General features: G+C 33.2%; 2 protein-coding genes across 2 annotated transcripts; one reads left to right on the top strand and one right to left on the bottom strand.

The window, feature by feature from the left end:
• Positions 1 to 1637: 1637 nt before the first annotated feature.
• On the bottom strand, positions 1638 to 3046 carry LOC149417419 (uncharacterized). Its single transcript, XM_089640294.1, has 3 exons — positions 2850 to 3046; positions 2397 to 2540; positions 1638 to 1863 (listed from the first exon to the last, which is right to left on the bottom strand). Exons 1-3 carry the CDS (start codon positions 2880 to 2882, stop codon positions 1714 to 1716), a joined length of 327 nt encoding a protein of 108 aa, XP_089496420.1. The 5' UTR covers positions 2883 to 3046; the 3' UTR covers positions 1638 to 1713.
• Positions 3047 to 3206: 160 nt separating this feature from the next.
• On the top strand, positions 3207 to 17821 carry Vps16B (Vacuolar protein sorting 16B). The gene is made up of 11 exons (XM_089640293.1): positions 3207 to 3394; positions 4477 to 4627; positions 5298 to 5497; positions 7475 to 7611; positions 8226 to 8253; positions 8568 to 8718; positions 11072 to 11208; positions 12132 to 12221; positions 13442 to 13597; positions 13685 to 13810; positions 14895 to 17821. Exons 1-11 carry the CDS (start codon positions 3323 to 3325, stop codon positions 14913 to 14915), a joined length of 1269 nt encoding a protein of 422 aa, XP_089496419.1. The 5' UTR covers positions 3207 to 3322; the 3' UTR covers positions 14916 to 17821.
• Positions 17822 to 18823: the final 1002 nt, after the last annotated feature.

Raw genomic sequence — 18823 nt, 5'->3', positions numbered from 1 at the left:
TATTAATTTATGGTTAGGTTTATATTATTATCAATGTATTGTTGACTTTCCACTTCTTTAACCTGATCAATGTGGGTGAAACATATGTGATTCATCATCGTCTGTTCTCGTACACAAATATTGCACATGTGATCCGTGAAGTTTCGCTGAAACACATACATTGTGTCAAAACGTTCCGCATGAGATATTATATTGCGTTGAAACGTCCAACCATGCAAAGGATATGTGAAGAATCCCTTTTTCAAAATCAGGCTATAAAATAACACCACAGTATTTATTCTAATCCAAAATTTGTAAAGCAGCAACATCTTTTCAATTAATCAATTGCAAAATCTGTTTCATACTCAAACACACATTTTAATTTGAAATAATATCACTAGAAGCAAAATGCGTACAAGTTTAAAGTGTAGAAATGAAAACCGTAGAATTATAGTATACATATAAGTACGGTCTGTAGCGTTTTATAAAAACCATTGTCGCCAATTTACATAAGACTTTACGACTCCTGGGTCTCTGATAGGCCAATGAAATAGATTATCTGTTCAAGTAAGAAATTCGATATTTTAAAATTTTTGGAAAAATTAAGTAAACTTCAGGCACAACGACACGCCCACAACACACTTCTATCATATGATGTTTTCAGTGGTTACAGCCACAAAGAAATCTGATTCAATACAGAAAATAGGGACACGCTTAATTCACACACTTATCTTATAAAAATACTTTGCATCAGTGAGAAGTATTTCAGTTTCCGGAAAAGGAAAATAATGCATTTTGATAAAAAATGCTATATTGTTAAAAAACAAATAATTTTATGTCTTTTCAAGCCATGTTTTAAGATAAATGTATAAAAATGGATTATTTTAGGCCTGTGTTTTAAAATATTATTCTTAATTAAACACAAACTGAGCACCTATTTTAGGATCATAGGTTGATATTTTCGGTTAAATAAGAGAAGAAAAAAAAAACTAACATAACCCTAATAGTGCGGTTGGTTACATTTGCAGTCCAGTGAAATTATTACTAGCTTGAGGTGCAGTTTTAAATGTTTTCAATGTATTTCGTTACTGCCAATGAAAATTCCAAACCAGAAAGTTGATATTGTAGAAGTGTGCCAATTATTTCCAATATCATATACATATATGGATTTGAGAAATTTACTAAATTCCATACGCATCGTAGAGGGATAAAACTTCCGTATCAATAACAATGGTCACCAAGTAAACAATCAATTTTAATGAAATAACTATCAAAATGCATTAATTTCAATTTACGGAAACTATAAAAATTTATTTCTCTTTATTATTTACTGCTACGTAGTGTTTTGTTTTTATACTAAAAACGTGCGTATTAATCATTTCCCTATTTTCTGTAAATACCTAATTCAATAACCTTACAATAATTACTATTTCAAATTCATACAGCCATGTAATCTCAAATATACCAAAGTTCATGAAAAAAAGCAGGAAGACTAAAAAATAAACCACTATTCTACAATCATCATCTGGAAACAAACAATGTTAAATTTAAATATACCACCCATTACTGGGCCACTAGGTGAATGACAATACTGGCATTTATGTAATTTCGATGTTGGAAAACAGATTTACAATTTATTTTTTACACAAAAAACTTTTCTCGCACAATTTCAATTCCGCATTGAGAATTTAGGTAGATAATGTTTAAACAATCATAGTAAAGTGGGTAAATTCCTTATTCAGGAGGTTCTCCGACATTTTCTTTGAGTTGATCAAATCGTTCTTTCATAGATTCCAATCGTTCCTGCAGTTGGGTGGACTCATTGCTCATCTTCTCCAGTTCCTGCTTTAGCTCTTGCTTAACACCTGAGAAGTCGTTTTTTACCTGAAAATTTTGTAATTAAACCGAGGGTTAGACAATTATAATAATATTTGGACGCTTGAACATGCGAAAAATTCAAGGTAAAACTAAAGAAAAACATTTGTAAAAATAATTTCAATATGCAAGTTGATAATATTACCCGCAAAAAAGCTAATGGCCTCACAGTGAAAACTTTAATGTATCATATATTATATAGAAGGCAGTGACTTCTTTTCCGTATTCAAGTAAATTCGTTATTTACTTGAATATTTATAGAGGATTTGGCGAAAATTGCGTTATTATTAACGTTTTATAGCTAATGGCTTAGTAAAGAGATGCACTACGTCAATTGTCATCATATCACGATGAATCGATCAAGAGTTATCATCATCACAAAAGCAGAACATGATAACCAAATTCTAATACCATAAAACTGTACTGTTTGCTGTATTGTTCTGTCCCCATAATGAGTTTTTTATGGTTCCTGTGAGTAAAATACTAATATTTTCTTTTAAAAAATAGAGATTGATTATCTAATATTGTTTTTGCTTGCTAACCTTAGTGAATTCCTTTAGTAACTTGGATACGGTGACAGGGTTTTGCTGGGACATTAAATCAGGGTTATCAGTCTTGAAGCCATTCTGGGAGAGGGCCTCCATCTTCCATTGTAACATGTCTAGTCTGGATTCGACATCTTTCGCCTAAAACAGCGTTAAATGGTTTATTGAAACAATGTGTTATAATAAAAGGAATTGCCAAATAGACGGAATACATGGCTACTGGATTCAGTAAAAACAAAAAGTGTGAAGAGTTTTTGACAAGAAATATTTCTACGTATTTATTGATAAATCGCTATGATAATGAGCAATTGAGACCAATACAAAAGAGTTTAAAAAAACGCAAATAAATTATAAAATACGGTCGAATTTTTATTTGTTGAACTGTTTTTGACACATAACCCTGAAGTTTTGAATGGATTTTCAAATAAATGTGAATCAAAACAATATTACCGTTCGCCTAAATTCATCAACAGATCGTTTCATTTTTGGCAAATGATATGAAGGAAACGAAATATTTAGCAACAAATTTTTATCGATAAAATAGTATTCACAAAAGTCAAGTTCGGTGGGATTTTGAATTTTATATTATTTATTTTTATTCTTCTAGTTTTGTATTGTTGGTGCCCGTGGAATATGAACCGTAACAGCTCTGGGGCTACCAGTGGAAAAAATTTCCTTAGGCAATATTATTTATTGTCAGGTAGGTTTTCAAGATGAATTATGTAGCTGTTGCACTACATTCAGGCTGACCAACATATCGCTGTGAATGTTGTTATCTTCATATTTGTTTATCGCTGTCAAATATCACCAAGTACTCTGATATCGCTGTCAAAATATTTAATGTGAAAGTTTATGTCAGACGGTTGTTTTGGACTTGGACGCAGTTATTTTCATTTCTAACCAAGTCATTTTTACTCTTTAAAATGTCAGAGGAAGATGATTATTGGAACTACAGTGAAGTAAAAGTGAAACCTTACAGTTTTGAAGATGATGAGGTTAGATCGCAATATGTTAATTTTAATAGTCAAGCATTTGCATAATTTATCAAGTGTTTTAATTTTGGTAAAGTTGTCGAATTTCTGTCGAAAAATGATGTCTGAATTTTGTCGAATTTCTCAACTCAAAGGCTGTTTAAAAAAACAACACTTGATTTCAATTTAATTATTAACAGAAACAACTAATTAAGTCGGGGGTTTGAGTAAACATGCACAAAATAGGTTTTTAGTTTGGGTTATATTTATGCGTGTTTCCCAACCTTCAATCTTAACATTGATTCACCTTTTACCATCTCCCCCGACATAAATAATTGTTTCTTGTAGTAATTAAGTTGAAACCGAGTGCTACTTATAAGTTTTGCATATTAACACACTTCGGCCGGGAAAGGTAGTTCTACCCGTTCGGTCGATTGATGCTTAAGGCCGGGATGGGTAGTTCTACCTTTTGCGCCAGCCTCATTTCATAAAATGCCTCGTGGCAGAAAAGACGGAATTATTCAATGTTTTTACATGAATATTATATACCAATCTCTTTGTAAAGGTCCCAACTATATGTACATAATTATCAAATCGTAATGCAAGTCTTTTTTAAATTTTATTTTCATGCCTTTCGTTTACATCGGTATTTCAACAAAAGGATAGTATATTATTTGTCAGTGAAAGAATTCAATTCCTGGAATGAGGGTTTTTATGACCGTAAAACCCGATTCGAATCTCTTTCTCGGTTCCGCATCCACTCAACTCCTATGTTCAAGCGAGCGAGAGATGTCGGGCTTATTTAAAGAAAGCAGGTATGAGCAAATACCGCTAGGCGGACCATAATAAACGTATTACAAGGTTAATTGAATTACATTTCAAATAATATTCGATTTTCATTTAGTACTTTTATAGCTTTGGTAATGCTGAGTTACTATGCAGAAATTTTTATTAAAATATTTTCGAAGATATAGCGATTTAAAACAAAGTAAAGAAATTCGCAAGGGACCTTTATTTTCGCCCGGACTCAGCCAAAAATACCTGGCCGATATGTGTTAAGCACTAGGCAGAATTCAAGAAGTTTGCCTTATTTTTTGTTAATTCAGCTATCATCACAGCAGTTCTTCAAATTGGGAGCAGAAGTGAGGGCTGGTCTTGATCAAAATTCTTCACTTGAAGGAAGCATCAGCTTTGATGTTAACAAACAATCATTGCTGCCATTGCATTGTGTCATTTCTGACAAAGCCTTACAAAAAAGTGAGTAAATTCCATTAACTCGTCATCAGTAGTTGTTATTTATATTTCTGTTATTTTATATTTCCGATAAAATTAAGTAGTTATTTCCTATATACATAATACTTCCCTTTCTACATACTAATTTAGGTCCGAAATAAGGAACTCCAGTCCGTTTTTAATTTTTTGTTTCATCAATAATCTTCTACCTTAAAATATACTGTTACTTACAGTTAATACAACTATGTATTTCCCTGACCCTCATGCTTTTGGGCACAGATTATGGAAATTACAGTATGTTTCAACAATTATTAAATTTACTACACTTATTTACATGCAGCAAATAAGTAATTTGGTTCTTAGTTTGGATTACTTGGGTAATTTATGCGTATTTATATTGAAACGAAACATTCGCAAGTGCCATTCCACAAATTTACGCTTCGCTGCAATTTTTTACTTTGATTGAATAAAAATAGATTTATAATGTATCTTTTACCATCTATCCCTATGTAAATCATTGTTTCTTGTAGTCATTAAGTTGAAATAAAGTGTAATTTCCATAATTTGTGACCATAAAAGTGCAGCGGTTAGGGAAATATTTACCTAACTTTATAATTCATGATCTCGCTTAAAAACAAATTTCTTAACGATATGTAACATGTTTAACAAAATATTTCAAATTCTTCTGTTTCAGTAATTTCAGCCCAGGCAGGTATTGAACCTGCGGGAGGGAAGGGGACGTCTAGTGACGTGTCATTCCCCAGCGTTTCAATAACACTGAAGAGACTGGTCGTAGGAAGACCGTGCTCTCTGTACCACCACAAAAGTCTCAAGTCAAAGACACAACTATTGGACGGAGCTATTGCTATCGGAGATGGAAACGCCATTTTGGTGGTAAGCATTAACTCACCATAAAAACCACAATAGCTTAGTAAACTAAAGAATGCATTTTGTCTATCGCATATTTCACAGCTTTGTCGCAGTTATTGAGGAATCCAGAATGGTGATTTTTTGCGATCTGCCAAAATGGGTTTCTGAAAGTCTACCATCAGACGCATTCTCTCGTTTGCCATACTCTATAATTATAATTAGATTGTTTTTTCTAAAATTAGACCACGATTGAATATAATTTAGTTAATTGTCGTAGTAATTGAGTTATTTTAATGCATGTCTTCATCAACATAAAATATGCTCCATTAATGCATGTTTTCATCAACATAAAATAAGCTCTATTAATGCATGTCTTCATCAATATTAAACAAGTTCCATCAATTCATGTCTTCATCAACATTAAATAAGCTCCATTTATGCATGTCTTCATCACCATTAAATAAGCTCCATTAATTCATGTCTTCATCAACAATAAACAAGTTCCATAAATTCATGCCTTCATCAACATTAAATAAGCTCCACTAACGCATGTCTTCATCGACATTAAATAAGCTCTATTTATGCATGTCTTCATCAACATTAAATAAGCTCCATTTATGCATGTCTTCATCAACATTAAATAAGCTCCATTTCAGTTTTTGTCTTTCCTGCCCCCCCCCCCTTGCAAAAGCGAATCAATAAAGGTTTTGTCTATAATGTTGGTAACTGGTCATCATTTCCGAGCACGACTGCAGATTGCATATGAACAAACTACAGTTCTCATGCTTAATTTAGTCAAAGTGAACTGTCGTTTGTTCATTGGTGATCTGCAGTTATGTTAGAGAACGATAACAAGTTACCTACATAATTGATAAAACCTTTATCTATTTGCTTATAAAGAAGTGTTATCTTGGTCAACATATAAAACTAAAATATATGGGCATTTTTGCCAAAGTTTGTACATTGCGTTTTAACATGTCCCACAATTTTGATTGGATTTTTCATAGTTATCTATTATAGAATATTAAAAATTTATATATTTTTAACATGCAAATTTATTAACTTACTTATTTAGTTACTTAAATATAACTGTCGAACATGTATACATGCTTTTAATTAATTATTTAGATAAAAGGTAGTATGTTTTTACCATTTTTGCATTAAAGAAAATAAAGTCTGATTTCTAAATTAATTTTAGGTGTATAAAATTAATTTTGCGATGTCTTGAAAAATATACAGTTTTTTGTAAATTTGGAACATTGAAAAAAATCAAATTTAACATCTGATATGGAATCCGTTAGATCCATTCCGTGACCGTGCAATTTTTTTTACCCTCCATTAATATAATAGAACTTCTGCCCGCTTCTTCTGGCGCTTGTAAAATTAGATTGTTAATATTAATTTTAGTTACAAGTTTCTACATATGTAAATATATATTTTATTAAGATAGTAGTTATAGGCCTTAGTCGTAAGTCTCTAGATATAAGTCTCAGACGTAAGTCAGTAAGTAGTTCTAGTATTAACTATTTAAGAAATATATTTGTACAGCGCCCTTGAGGTGATTTCTCACGAAAACGACGCTATATAAGTTAGCCAAATATTATTATTATTATTAGTATTCTGTGCAATGAGAAGTACTTAAATATTATGGTAGTTAGTCCCAGAATTTCTGTAATCTGGTATTGGTGAAAACTTAAAAATAAAATATGAAAGTAACACAATGGAAAACATAAAAACGTGTACAAACTTTGGCGAAAATACCCTTTGTGTAATACTATATTTGGGACATTATTTCCACTATAACAATTACACACATTTAAGAAGTGATAAAAGTGATGTAAACTTATTAAAAGCGATGAAAAAAAAACCTATGAACTAACCTATTTCACCTAGTTGTTGTTTCATCACTTTATATAATGTTTTAAAGGTGTGTTGAATTGTTATTTGATGAGTTATCTGGTCACCATTTGATGCATATGATTAATTCAAAATTTTCTACAGGTGATTGTTTTCTTGGTTCAAACACTGAAAAGGAAAATAGTGTTTCAAATGCTGTCTTCTAGACCTGCCGCTGTTAACCATTATGTCAGTTACTTGATGACGAGATTAAAAACACACGAGCTGGTTGATCTCTTGACGTAAGTTAAAAAATATAATCTTTTTAAATACACTTTTCCATACAACTAATTATACTTTTCCAAACTACTATACTTTTGTATACATTTTCAGACTACATGTATCTTACTGTAATGTTAGTATGTATGTATTATTTCTATCTTCCTTTATGTCAGTACAATAAAGCCTGTGACAGACCACGCTATATTTTCATGGCTTGGCCTATTTCAGTATATCGCTCGACATACATTCCCATTGCTGAAATAGGCTAAGCCATGATGCGTATAGCGTAATATGTTGCCTATCTAATGATCAATATAAATTGTAAACCAAAATTATTTTAAATAAATTTGAAATAATAAGTATGTACATACATGTAAAATAGTATTTACATTATGTTTCCATGAAATAGGTAGCTTGTGGTTGGAAGAGGAGTGTACAGTACATTATTGTAGTTATTTATTAGTAATTAATAATATTATAGATACATGTATTATGTGCTGTAGTAAGTACATTGCAGTGAGTATGTTAAAAATAATTATATTACATGTTAGGTAAATGTGATATAAACATTCAATTTTGTGTTCGTTTATTTTAGCAGATATTTTTCTAATGGGTTTTTCTATTATTATTTCAGAATGCTAGGAAGAAGTTCTGAGGCTGCTGTATGTATTCTCAATGTTATTATTATTTCAAAAAATACATATTCTGAAATGTTGTGAATGTGCTAGATTTTTACCTACGTTTTAACATATGTTTTCATTTGACAAAACAGCTGTATCAACAATGAGCTTAATATGTTTTTTTAATCATGTTGCATATAACATTGAGGTCCATTGGCGGCTATCTCTGTACGTTGATGTCCCATAAAAATAAATAGTGATAATAAAATCATTTCACAACATTCTCTTCTATTTCTTAGCAAAGTATGGACGCTGAAAAGATTCAGTTTTGTAATTTTTCGATTGTATTTTTTCAGATGAAGCAGTTCCAAATGATAATGGTAACCGCCACCTCCTCCATTGATGTCCTTGTGAACAAACTAAAGAACCTTCAAGCTAATCACTTCACTCAGCCCAATGTGGAACCATTCCATACCACCGTGCTCACAAATTACATCAAACTCTTAGGTAGGTTATTTTGTATGGTATCGCCAATCTACGATAATTGATGAAAATAGGAACAACGCTGGATTTTACCATCACCATTACAGGTAATAGAAATAAGGGAGATGTTCTATCCATTATTAGTGAGAAACCGCGTGCATAAAAGTGTCGCCAACATCGTTCACCCGCATATACGCACAGCGGTGTCTTTGTTCCTACCTACTCACCAAAACGCATACCTATCATTGAATCCACCGCGCTGGATACTTTGAGAGTGCGTTCAGTTTGGTTATAGCTCGTATCGGCATGCCTCCAAGCCAAATTTCTATTATCCATCTTTTCTATTATCTGTGATCTCTTTAAACAGCCCCTGCATTTAAAAAAAACACGGGATGGAAACTTTCTGTACTTGCCGGCGAAATACTGTACTATAGTATTGCATTCGGAGTATCCGGCCCTAAGGCTTGGAATAAACTTCCTATGTAATTGAGATGTATAACCAGCCCAACAGAATTTAGATCCAAACTAAAAACTCACTTTTTCAGACACTCATTTCCATAAATCCGTCATTCTATCCAAATATATGTTATTATAATGGAACAATTACGGTATATTTTTTTATACCGTAATTGTTCCATTATCTAGCAATTCCGTTAATTCAATGTTGCTATTTCCTTGCCTACCCATGGACATGGACAATATCAGCGGGAACATAACAAGTCAATCGGTTTAATTGTTGGCAGATGAATCATCTAAATGCGTTTAAGATTGACGATTGATTTTATTCATTAATTTCATTCATTTATCATAAATATCCAGCTAACAATAAAAACACCCTAATATAATAGAACTTCCTTCTTCTTCTGGCGTTAGTAAGATTAGATTGTTAATATTAATTTTAGTTGTAAGTTGCTAAATATGTAAATACTCGTATATATGACGTTAAGATAGTAGTTATAGGCCTTAGTCGTAAGTCACTAGATATAAGTCTTAGAGATAAGTCAGTAGTTCTAGTATTAACTATTTAAGAAATAAATTTGTACAGCGCCCTTGAGGTGATTTCTCACGAAAACGGCGCTATATAAATTAGCCAAATATTATTATTATTATTATAGTCATTCTGCTGGAATCCTGAGCACATGCCAAAGCTAAATCAAATGACTACCACAACAGGGGCATTAGCCTAGTGTAATAGTCAAAAGAAAATGTACTGCATCATTGTGTATATATTTATTTTTAAATGGTGCGTTCTAGTGTCCAGGCTACTGATGAAATTCATGAGATACAAAGCAAGTGTCACACTGTGTGACAGACTGTTATGAGCTTCCCTTTTTGAGAAGTGCTTGTCTTTGAACTCTTGATACTCCTTTATAAATGAGTCTATCTGTAATTTTATCCCAGATGAGATGACGTGGATATAATAACAACCAATGACTACGAAATAAATTTATGTTGATTGATCAATGACTGTCTGGTGCAATTTGATGGTAGCACTCTCCCCAATAAAGACTCCATTGAAATGCTTGGAGTTACTATATCAGACCGGCTCAAGTATCGGGGATCCATAGAAGCCCGAGTAAATCAGGCCTCCAAGAAGTTGGGCGTCTTGTACAGGGCTAGGAGATTCTTCAACAGTGACCAGCTGCTGACCCTGTACAAGTCTCAAGTCCGCCCAACTATTGAATTTGGAAGCCACCTTTGGGCTGGTGCCCCAAAATACTTAATAAACCTGCTTGAATCTGTGCAAAGGAGAGCGATCTGTCTGATTGACAATCCGTTGTTAACAGACCGATTGCCTTCTCTAATGCATAGACGCAATGTAGGCATGCTGTGTCTGTTCTACAGGTATTTCAATGGAGCCTGCTCCAAGGAGCTAGCAGCATTGATTCCTGATGCACCGGTGCACGTGCGCGAAACTCGACGGACACGAGCTGAACACCCGTTCACGGTTGACGTTGGCTTCATGAGAACGGGCTGTTTTTACGACTCGTTTTTGTGTAAGTCGGCTCGTATGTAGAACGAGCTACCGGCATCTGTTTTTCCTCCCTCCTATAATCCGAGCCTCTTCAAGGTCCACATTAACAAATCCCTTCCTACAGCCCCTACCTTATTCCGCCTCACAACGCCGCCTAACCGGGTGGTGACATAGTTCCCCTGTCTGTACACTGCACAGGCAGGGACAATCTTGTGAGGTGTTGTATAAAAAAAAAAATATATGAAAGATTCTAGAGGGAATATGTGCAATTGGTGATTCCAGACAAAGAGAGCTGAGGAAAAATAGTGACTGAGTCTGCAATGAACACAATGGAGGTGTCTTGGCAATGTGTTTAATTCATATTCATGAGGATTAATAACTGTTTTTTTTCTTTCCCTGTAGAATGGCAGAAGTGCATTGGTATCGCCGAACTGAACAACAAGTCAGCATTACTAAATCTAACCCACTGTTGCACCCATCACTGGGCTGAGGGAAATGGAAAGATTGCTTCACCACAGACATTCTGTCAACAGCAACAAGTAAATTAGAACAGAATTTTGCATGTCAGCTTTCAACTGAATAATGAAACAAATATCTTGAATGTGTAATATGTACATACATTTTATAGTATTATCTGCAGAAAGATGCTCAGATACTATTCCTGAAACATGAATGCTTGGTCTAAATCAGAGATTCCCAGAGTTACCCTCCCTGGGAGCGTTGGTGAGATCCAAGGGGCGGTGGTGGCCTCGAGGGAAAGTGGGGGTCGGTGAAGGGCTTCAAGGGGGCGGTGAAAGGCTGAAATGGGGGTCAAAAGAATAAAAAATAAAATAAAAACATATTCCTAAATAATCAACAAGTCATAGGTACATCATTGCAAGAATGTTGCAGATGAACCTTTCAATTAGTATGTATTTAGGTATTATTGATGGATTAACAGTACTTTTTTGATTGTTAATGTTTTCCAAAAATCCTTTAAATAATGTATAAATATGTAGAGAAAACAGTTTATTATTTTAAATTTAGAAATACAGCATTCCCAGATTACAAATACATAATCTCAGAAAATTGTAAATCCACCCATTTCCATCATTATAAGTTAAAACTGTGGCTTGTGCTGATGAATCAGTAGTCTAGTATAGGTTCAAACCCGCAACGACTGGGTTAAAAATAAATAAAAAACTACCGCACTACCAACTTTCACTTTTTTCACAAATCTTTTTCACCTGTGGCGCCTTTTCCGTCTATGTTGTCATACTTTTTAAAGAAAAACGTACTTGAAAAGTAGGTGGTGAGCCAGATAAGGTTGGGAACCTCTGGTCTAAATACATATGTATTTATTCCAAGTAGGAACTCAAGGAAAGAAAGATTGTAAACATTTTGTATTCAACAAAAGAAAATTATTGAAACCATTGTAATTATTAGTTTATATTACTTAAATTATGTACTTTTCTTCTTTCAGATATGTTCCCAGCAGTATGATTGGACGGCACTCAATGTTCACGCTGTTCATAAAAATTGGGAGATCATTGAAACAATGTTCATTAAAAAAGTATGTATAAAATTTATATATGTTATTTTTGAACATATTTTTACATTATCAACATGTTTAATATAATAAATAATAATAATAATTTTTGGATGATTTGAATAACGCCGTTTTTGTTCAAAATCACCTTAACACATTGTCGTCGGGACACGGCATTTGCCGTTTTTCGCGGTCTGTTGGTCAACTGCGGGACACGGCAAATGCCGTTTTTGTCGACTGTCGGTTTTTGGCGGGAAACGGCATTTTACGGGTTTGTTATCAGCGTGAAATAAAACGCCTTGAAGGGTAATTTGCTACCTGGGTTCTAGGTCGACAGTCTGTCCACGTTATTTGAGATGCCTTGTCCGGATTGGCTAGTGTGCCGCTTGTAAAGGCATCGCCAGAAATCTACAGTTTTTATGCGATCTCAATCTCCAGTTTAGTTTGAGTCATTTCACGTATTGGACTATTTTTCATACCGCTCGCACTGTTTTGTTTACTGTTTGGTATTTTATTATTTGAATATATTAGCATTTTATTGGATTTTATCCCTACGAAAATGTCTTTACAAGCCAATGATACATGCACTTATGGTGTGTGATGGATTATCAACATATGAAGTGTACTGATTCCTTGAAAGAATAAATACTATCATTCATAAGTGGAATGGGCTATTCAATTAGGCCCTCGCCTAATTGAATAACAACCGACTCTTTTTTGACAAGAAGCAATTAAACTTATGAGTAATTCAGTGTTCGCATTCGGCCTTAGGCGACACTGTTCAATATTTACGCGATCAGATTTCACACATCCAGAGATTGTAAAATTGCGGGCATGGCAAATATATATTATTATTTATTATATAACTATATGATATAAATAAACATGTTATATTTTACATGTAATTTTCAAATATTGAATATTGAATGCTATTTACTGAATTAATATCAGATTTTTATATTCAGCTTTGAAATGTGGTGAAATTATGATGTAATCAAAGCAATTATAATTTATTTTTGATGATCAAATGTCATATATGATTTCTTTGAAAATTTCAATTGAAAATATTATTTGGTTTCGAAATTGTATCAATTTTAAGAAAGCGATATATTTTTGCGCTAATCGCGAAAAACACCCGTTATAGGCTAGAGTCTATTGTTTGAAGCGCCCGACTACAATGTGTTAAGGGTTTGGTTGGCCACTTCTAAAAATAAGTTGCTTGTATGTTTTTCGTTGCTTTTCAGAATTTCCTGGGTAGAACAACTCTATCCTGCAGCATTCCGCTTCCAAAAGTGATAGCTCTGCTGAAAGATTTGGGATCGAATTCTATACTCCTAGGAATATACTTGAATTATATCACATCTGTAGATCAGAGATTGGAGCTGGCCAAGAAGCAAAAGGTTAGACACCTCAGTTTTTAATATCTTTTACTTCTATTACATCTGACATAGAGTTTGTCCTAATCGAATTTCTCATTATCTTTTTAGGTTCATAGGACTGTCATAGATTGTCTGGTGCTCCAGAAAGATCGTCAGGCACTAACGCAATATAAAATGACGTTGCATCCCCAGTCAGAGGAATATTTTCATGCTGAAAATGCCTTGAGGGTTTCAGTAAGTCACATCAATATATTATGTACATAGTCTTATTTAAAATATTGCATAAATTATATAGATATCAGAAATATGGAAAATTGGCCACGAACCATTATTAGCATGAAACAGCATTCACAAAAGTGTCGTTGATATTGTTCACCCGCACTACTGCAAATCGCGTCTACGCACAGTGGTGCAGTCTGTGAAGTTTGTTTGTTTTCGGCGTACTTCCAAGCGAAGTTCCTTTTGTTTATATTATTTATGATTACATTTATGTAATACTGTACTCTCTCACAAATTCACCACCCCAAAAACTGGGCAAGTGTTCAATTAGCGATAGCGGCGGATTATAGTGCATACACACAAAATATGCTAAAATTTTAAACAGGTAAAAACAAAAAAACACCGCTATCGATCTTTCATAATTTTTTTTATTTTTTTTATATAAGTTGTCATGTTTATGCTTTGTAAACTTATTCAAACAAAAAACGTGGCCAAATGAAATGAACATAAACACATTCGACATTTGCTAGAATACAGCGCACTAACCGAAATGTCTTCGCAAATTTGTTCATAACGTGGCGAGTAATTTGCGCTCCCATGTAAAAATGTCTATTCATTCAAAAGCAGATTTTACTTTTAAGAACTAAGTGGTGATATTATAAGGCGAGATGCCTATATACTATCAGATTGATTTATTGACGAATCACAGTCAGCTTTACCCTCTTCGTTCTTCAACAGTTGATTTTACCCCTCATCCTTAATTTCTAGTCTATCATATGTCTGTGGCTTTTATCTATTAAAAATATTGACGAATTATAGTAGCTAGTTGTCGGTACAGTAACTGAGTGTGTTAGAGTGAGATAACCCAACCTGTCGCTGCACAAAGCTTGGCGCTCGAGTCTAGGCAGGCGGCGCACTACTAAATTTGGCATACAAATACCGGCAAGTTACGTGCTTTCATCTAGTAATAATAACGGCCGATTAATAGTCCCTAGTTTTCTGGTATTCGAGCGGTGGATTTCTGAGAGAGTACTATACTTTTTTTGTTTTTGTTTTATGAATCAAAAATAATCATCACAATATTCTTATATTTTTTCAGACAGTAGCATGGAAAAAATAATTTCTACAGCCGCACAGACGAAAAAAATGAATGACTCTAATTGAGAAATCGACGAGATTTTATTACGAGAGACTGTGATAATAATAATCACTATTCATATTATATTTAAATATGGCTATAATATATATTATATCGATACACTAGTTCTAGAGTGCAACACGTTTGAATTTGGAAGTATTTAGTAAAGTATGATTAATTAATTGAGAATATATACATATATGTATAGTTCAGTTACAGTTCCAAAGAGCACCAAGATGAGATGTGCGACATTAGCTGCTAAGTTCCATAGCCACTTGAGCGATTTTTGGCATATTACGGCAAGTTTGAAAAATGTTTTGAGCAATAGGGAATTCTCTTCACACCAAAAAATCACTTATTATAAATTATTCATATGTAGAAACACTTCAGACACAAGAATACATAGTTTTCATAATTTTCAAAAATCATTTATTAAAGTTATAATGACTTTAAAAACAGGCGCGAATGAAATATTTCAATGCAGCTAAGAACGCCCGGTGATTGATCAAGCGTTCAAGGGCGAACGATGACGTCACTGTTGACCGGCCTAAGTAGATCCTGCAAACCGATGGCGGCGGCGGAGGGAAAGGTGTGACGTAGCACTTGTGACGTAGCGGTCAAGATGGCGCATGACCGTTTTCACAGCCGAAATAGCACGCAATTTTTAAAACAACTACAAAAAAATGAAAATGCATTTAAAAAAAAAGAAAAAAAAGAGGCACATAATAAAATAATTATCTTTATTGAAATAAATTATTTACAAAATGCACGAGAATTCCCTATTGCTTGCCATAATGTGCCAAATTTATAGAACCTAGAAATATGGGATACACAGTGTAATCTAGGTGGATTCATTGGCTTTAAACCACAGTAAGCTGTTTCATGCAATATTTTGAGGAATGATATTAATGAAATAATACGGTAAATATATGTATGTGCACACCAATCGCTCGAGTAGATAAATTATCTTTTTGGAATAAAATATGTTTTTAAACTTGTTATAATGAATAATTATTCGAGAATTTCATGTCAATCTACCAAAAAACCGAATTTTGGTGGGAGTTCAAACTATGTATCACCGAAATCTTAATTGTCAATTATCTCGAAACAGTGGTTTCGGAGTTATAAGGCTCTGGTACCAATATATCGATATACAGGGTGTATCGGCACGTACCCGACAAACTTTAACCAGCTATTCCTTAGCACATTTGGAGTAAAAAATGTTATGGGCACTTTGCTGTCCGGTAACATTTTTTTTAATAAAACATTTATTATTCATATTTTCACCACATGTCACCAATGTTTTATCCTTTGTCAAAGTTTGAAAACCCGTCTGGCAATATTTTGTTCGAGTTTCGTTGAATAATGTACGTACGTACCTACGTTGGCGCGCTTTTACAATCACAACGAAATGGCACAGCACCATTCGTCTCATTTTTAATTATTATTATTTAGTGTGTACGAAAGAGCGAGGACACTTTTTGACGCACTTGCTAATAACAGCTGTTGAACGCAAGAAACAATGCAAATGACAGTGACGGAGTGTGGATTTTTTATTTATTTTTTGTTTTTAATGGAAAAAAAATGTTACCGGACAGCAAAGCGCCCATAACATTTTTTACTCCAAATGTGCTGAGGAATAGCTGGTTAAAGTTTGTCGGGTACTTGCCGATACACCCTGTATACAGGGTTTAAAGGAGTGTACTTGACTTTCTTTAACCAGTGATTCCTGAAAATTTGGAATAAAAATTTTAAATAAAATTTTGGTCTCCAGTGACATTTTTTTTTTCAACTTGGTAACGTAAAAAAATTAATAGGTATTGGACAGGTACAAGCTGAGTGACCCGTGGGGATGTGTGGAAGAAAAAAAAATTGTTTTGGTTTTGAAAGAAAAAATATTTAGTTTTAAATTTTTAAAATTCACCGTAGACCAAAATTTTATTAACATTTTTTACTGCAAATAATGTCAGGAATCACTGGTTAAAGAATGTCAAGTCCGACCCTAACACCCTGCGTATCGGTATTTCGTTACATATTTAACACAAATGACAGAGATGAGTATAGTGTACCCATATGGTTAAAGACCTTTGATCCAGAAATGAAATACAGGATGTCCGGGGGTAATGTGCAGAAGATTCTACATGATAGTAAAAGTAAAAAAATAATAATAATTTCTTGCGAAATTTCAACGTTTTAAGGTAGTTTTCAGGTTAAAAGTTGAATTGTTTCTATGGAGAAAATAATATTCTACTATGGATAAATATTTTTATATGGAAAAAAAAACAAAGGAATTGAGTGAGTTATTTATCTTTTTTACTTCTACCATCATCTAGAATCACCTTATCTCCCCCGGAAACCCTGTGTTAAGTAGTATATATTTTCTTTTATATTTAAATGGACTTGTAAAAATAGCATACATTAAAAAAATCCCACAAATTTAATAGCTGCATATTTAGTATCAAAATCACCGATCACACTAAAATTAAAATATGTGCTTTTTGCTTTTTCATGGGTAGCATCTTTTTAATAAGACATAAGTCAGGGACGCCCAAGGAAAATATTGTACAATCAAGTGAATCATTTATGTACTTGAGTCATATCAAGAGTCAGTACAACAGAAGAATATGTTTGTATTAGGTGTTCTATGACTGCGAATGATGTACAGTCAAACTTGGTTATAACGATCACGGAAATAGCGAGGTCATGGTTATAATGAGCAATTATAAAATGATATTTTAATTCGTGCTTGTTTTCATACAATCGTATGCTGTTATAACCAAGTTTGACTGTATGTGTACCAAGACATAGTTGTATGGTGGTCTATCCTATCATATTGTTTTGTTTAACTTTTATATTGACTATAATAGATTGTAATAATTACATTTTTGTACTTTTGAAATAAGATAAATTATATTTTAATGTCTTGTCTTTACTTCTCCTTATCCTTTATAAAACATACGCAACATTCCGAATACCTTATTCCTTAAAAAAAGTTTCTACATTTCATACTTCGCATTATATTTCTCTATACTATGTAAATGAAGATTTCCGTATATTTATAATACACTAGCTTTACCCCGCCACGCGTTTCTGTGGCACAGTCTGTCTGTGCAGACAGAGAAACCATGGCGCGTGATGCTTTTATATCCAACAGATGCGCTGTTTTTCAAAAAGGACATGTTTTTCACTGTCACAGGTGACATCTATATAATGTAGGAATAAAAAAACCTACGCGTATTTGATTGCAACGTTTTGTCAAAATTTCAAAGCAATCAGTTCAAAAACTTTCAGAGATTTAAGATTTTGAACAAACAAACATTTAGATTTTTATTTATATAGACAGATAATATTTTGATTCAGAAATATTCGATTGGTAGGCACTTGACATTTCACTATGATGGACATTGAGTCGGTACTCCAACTCCAATAGTGAATAATTTAATTAGGTATGTACCTACATAAATATAATTTTTTGCTAGGATTACAATTTTTTATGAAACATTTCTTTCAATATTAAGTAGGTATATGGAAGAACTACGAAAGAACTAAGAAGTGTGTATTCAAATACTTAAAATTTGAAAATATTGGCATTGTAGTTTTTGTTAAATATTAAAAATCCCTAACTTAAAGCTATGCCAAATTCACGACGTCGTAACTCTTTGTTTGTTTATTTAATCGATAGGTTTCTGCTTTATGTAAAAAATTAAATTACATCATATTTTTTGCCTCCAACAAATATTATTTTTGTAAATGAAAAAGAAAATCCCAATTTTGTCATTCATAAATTCATAAACGGGATTATAACTCGGAAACTCGGAATTATCCGATACGAGTGAAACAAGTACTCTTTAAAGAGGAGTGTAGATATATGTTACGACTAATTCTGAGCT

The sequence above is a fragment of the Hesperophylax consimilis genome, chromosome 15 (assembly GCF_061612785.1).
Source record: "Hesperophylax consimilis isolate HC1 chromosome 15, BYU_Hcon_1.0, whole genome shotgun sequence".
NCBI lineage: Eukaryota > Metazoa > Arthropoda > Insecta > Trichoptera > Limnephilidae > Hesperophylax > Hesperophylax consimilis.
This window is presented reverse-complemented; position numbering and strand designations above follow the sequence as displayed.